Genomic DNA, 3,465 nt, shown 5'->3' with positions numbered 1-3,465 from the left:
CCGGCATTCTTGAAGTAGTTGCATCACATGCAGTGATCGTCGTTGCTTGCAAGGCCGACTAAAGAAAAAACTCCTCCTTGCCACTATTTAACTTGCAACGTCAGGGAATACAAGCAAAACACTTTCAAGGTTCCAAATAGATCAGGAGAGTTTGGTGTGATAATTTCGAAGATTGGATGTTTTGATTTTGTTTTTGTTTACAAGTTTAAGGTTTGTTTTGGATTTTTTTTCGTGAATGCATGAAGAAGGGGGCATGAGGGATATTAGTTACAACTGCGACTTGGTCTTCCTGTCCTGTGTACATGACTCGCGCGCATGCATCTTGATTTTCCTGTCCTGTGTACGCCACAGAGGACAAGTATTTAACTATGAGCAGCACACTGGTCACCGTCGAGTCCGCGGAGATCGCAATTGAATCCGGTGTGCAGAGATCGCACATACATGCTCCGGAAGACACTATATAAATAAGCATGTTCCAAACTGACAAACCACAATCCACAGCCCCAGCCGACCGTAATAATCTCTTGCCGTTGGCGCAAGAAAAAGATGGCACTAGTGGCCGGCGTCGAGCCAGCCTCTGCCGGTGCTTGTTCCGGTGACCAAGGACCCCGCCACCTCCCTCTACACGCTCCCGTTCAACTACGGCGCCAACCTCGTCGTCGACATCGCCGGCCCGCTCGTCTGGTCCACGTGCCAGCCCGGCCACCTACCGGCCAAGTTCCCGTGCACGTTCCCCACCTGCCGCCTCGCCAACGCCTACCCCGTCCCGGGCTGCCACGAGCCAGGCTGCGAGCAGGACAGGCGCAAGGACGGCACGTGCACGGCGTACGCGTACAACCCGGTCACCGGCGTGTGCGCCTCCGGGAGCCTCGACCGTACCAGGTTCGTGGCCAACACCACCGACGGGAGTAACCCGGTGAGGCAGGTGAACGTGAGGGCAGTGGCGGCGTGCGCGCCAGAGACGCTGCTGGCCTCCCTTCCCCGGGGCTCCACGGGCGTGGCCGGGCTCGCGGGCTCCGGCCTGGCGCTTCCGGCTCAGGTGGCGTCCACGCAGAAGGTCACCAATAAGTTCCTCCTCTGCCTCCCCGGCCTCGGCGAAGGTAACGGTGTGGCCATCTTCGGCGGCGGCCCGCTCCAGCTCACCGCGCAGCCGGGTGTGGACTACACGCAGGAGCTGGTCTACACGCCGCTGGTCGCCAAGCAGGGCAACCCCGCGCACTACGTCTCGGTGGAGTCCATAGCCGTGGAGGGCGCCCGCGTGCCCGTCCCTGCGCGCGCGCTCGCCACCGGCGGCGTGGTACTCAGCAGCACAAAGGCGCACTTCACCTTGCTCCGACGCGACGTGTACCGCCCGTTCGTGGACGCGTTCGCCAAGGCCCTGGTGCAGCAGGGTGCGCAGGGCGGCCCCGTGGCGCGCGCGGTGAAGCCCGTGGCGCCGTTCGAGCTGTGCTACGACACGCGGTCGCTCGCCAACACGCGGACCGGGTACTGGGTGCCGGACATCAGTCTGGCGCTCGAGGGCGGGATGAACTATTCGATGAACGGCTTGCTCTCGATGGTGAATGTGCCGGGGGACGCGGCGTGCCTTGCGTTCGCGGAGATGAAGGGGGTGAAGGCCGGGGACGGCAGCGCGCCGGCGGTGATCATCGGAGGGTTCCAGATGGAGAACGTCCTGCTGGAGTTCGACATGGAGAAGAAGCGGCTCGGGTTCTTCAGGCTGCCGTTCTTCACGCGGTGTGGCCACTTCAACTTCACCCGGACCGGCTAGCTAGACTTTCTCTTCTATGTGACTGATACAATAAAATATGTATCTCTAGTTCTCTACTGCTGAACTAGTACTACGGGATATATGCTACATTTGTCATGAGGTTCTATCCTGTCAAGATCCCCTTTTTCGTGCAAGTCCATTTGTCACGGTTAATTTTGTCGAACTTGTTTGTGTGTTGTTGTTTTTTAACACAGCACATACGCAAACGCTCATACATACGCGCATGCACTCAACATTATGAGTGGACACGCGCACACCCTACCCCTATGAGCACCTTCGAGAGACTGAGGCGACATATGACCTTGAGATTTTACGAAGTCATCGTAAGCGCCTAGCACCAGGCCGGTAGGCTGGGGATACCACTGTCCCTCTGACCATCCAACCACATATCGGTTAGCTTGTTTGTGTGTTGTTGGGACAATTAACATGTATGAAAACTATTACCGCATGGGGAAGCAGCTCCTCTGTCGTGTCCTGTGTGCCATTAGACACCTGACATGTGGGCCAGGTTCCCAACGGACCCACATGTCAGAGAAAGAACGGTAGGGTGCCGAAGGACAGAGCATCCTCCTCCACTGCATGGTGTGTTAGTGCAGAGGGTTCACATGTTTCAGCTATTGTTCCATTGTTTCATCTTGTACTCCCGAGTTGCAAAAATGAAGTCCACCTCGGTGACTTCTTTGCACGCTCGCATATGCTGCTAAGTCTTTAGGGCGTCAGCATGATCTTGCGGCGATGTTCACTTGACAGTCGTGAGCGCCTCTCAAATGTGCAAGGTGTTTTTGTGGTTGGCGCCGAAGAATCGGTGTTGGACCATCCGATCGATCGGCTTGTCGATGACTCCCTCATCAGGTCACTTGTCCACTTTGCGATGAAATGGTGGATCACCTAACGGTGGCATGCCCCTCAATTTGCCACAAAGGTGTGGGGTAGTGGCATTCACCCTCCCAACCAGCGGATCAGCTACTGACATAGTGCACCTCTGGCAAACCCGGGCTGCGTAATACTCCCTCCGTTCGGAATTACTTGTCTAATTCCGAACGGAGGGAGTAGAAAACATCTACCGGCCATCACGTGTCTCACAATTTGGAAACTGTGGAAGCACTGAAACACTATCAATTTCGACAATGCAAATCCCACAAAGCAGCTAGTTAGTCTTACATACTAAGATCTTGGAGGAAGGAAAGACTTGCGTTTCGGTAGGGCTTTTAAAGGGGACATGCAATCTTCTTTCCACCATTTGCATATGTTGTGTAGGTGGGATATGGATGAGTAAACGCATATTTAATCATGGACGGACTATTTGGTCGAGTTGTAACTCGGTGGACAAGTATCCTCATCCTTCCCTTATGTGTCAACGATAGGAGAATTGATCAATTGAAATAAATGGGAAGATATTGCAATTGAACATGTACTCCTTCCATTTTCTTATACAAGACCATTATGGGAAATGCATTTTGCATCTATACAAGAACACCAACAGTAATCGAGGCAAAAGTTAATGATATTTTCTCATATTAGCAACATGTTTAATACTTGCATGCATGAAGTCATAATGACACTCAACTATTTCCTTGCTCAACGTCCACTCAGGTTACTATTTCATTCTAGCCTGCAAATGAAAATCAAAGCTAGCCTGCAAAGCAGATATTAAATTTCACTTTAATACATGTGATATGAGTTTATGGCTTTGCATA

General features: G+C 53.2%; 1 protein-coding gene across 1 annotated transcript; it reads left to right on the top strand.

The window, feature by feature from the left end:
* Positions 1-253: 253 nt before the first annotated feature.
* LOC123067870 (chitinase CLP-like) lies at positions 254-1,768 on the top strand. Its single transcript, XM_044490476.1, has 2 exons — positions 254-298; positions 557-1,768. Exons 1-2 carry the CDS (start codon positions 254-256, stop codon positions 1,766-1,768), a joined length of 1,257 nt encoding a protein of 418 aa, XP_044346411.1.
* The last annotated feature ends 1,697 nt before the right edge of the window (positions 1,769-3,465 follow it).

The sequence above is a fragment of the Triticum aestivum genome, chromosome 3B (assembly GCF_018294505.1).
Source record: "Triticum aestivum cultivar Chinese Spring chromosome 3B, IWGSC CS RefSeq v2.1, whole genome shotgun sequence".
Taxonomy (NCBI): Eukaryota; Viridiplantae; Streptophyta; class Magnoliopsida; order Poales; family Poaceae; genus Triticum; species Triticum aestivum.
This window is presented reverse-complemented; position numbering and strand designations above follow the sequence as displayed.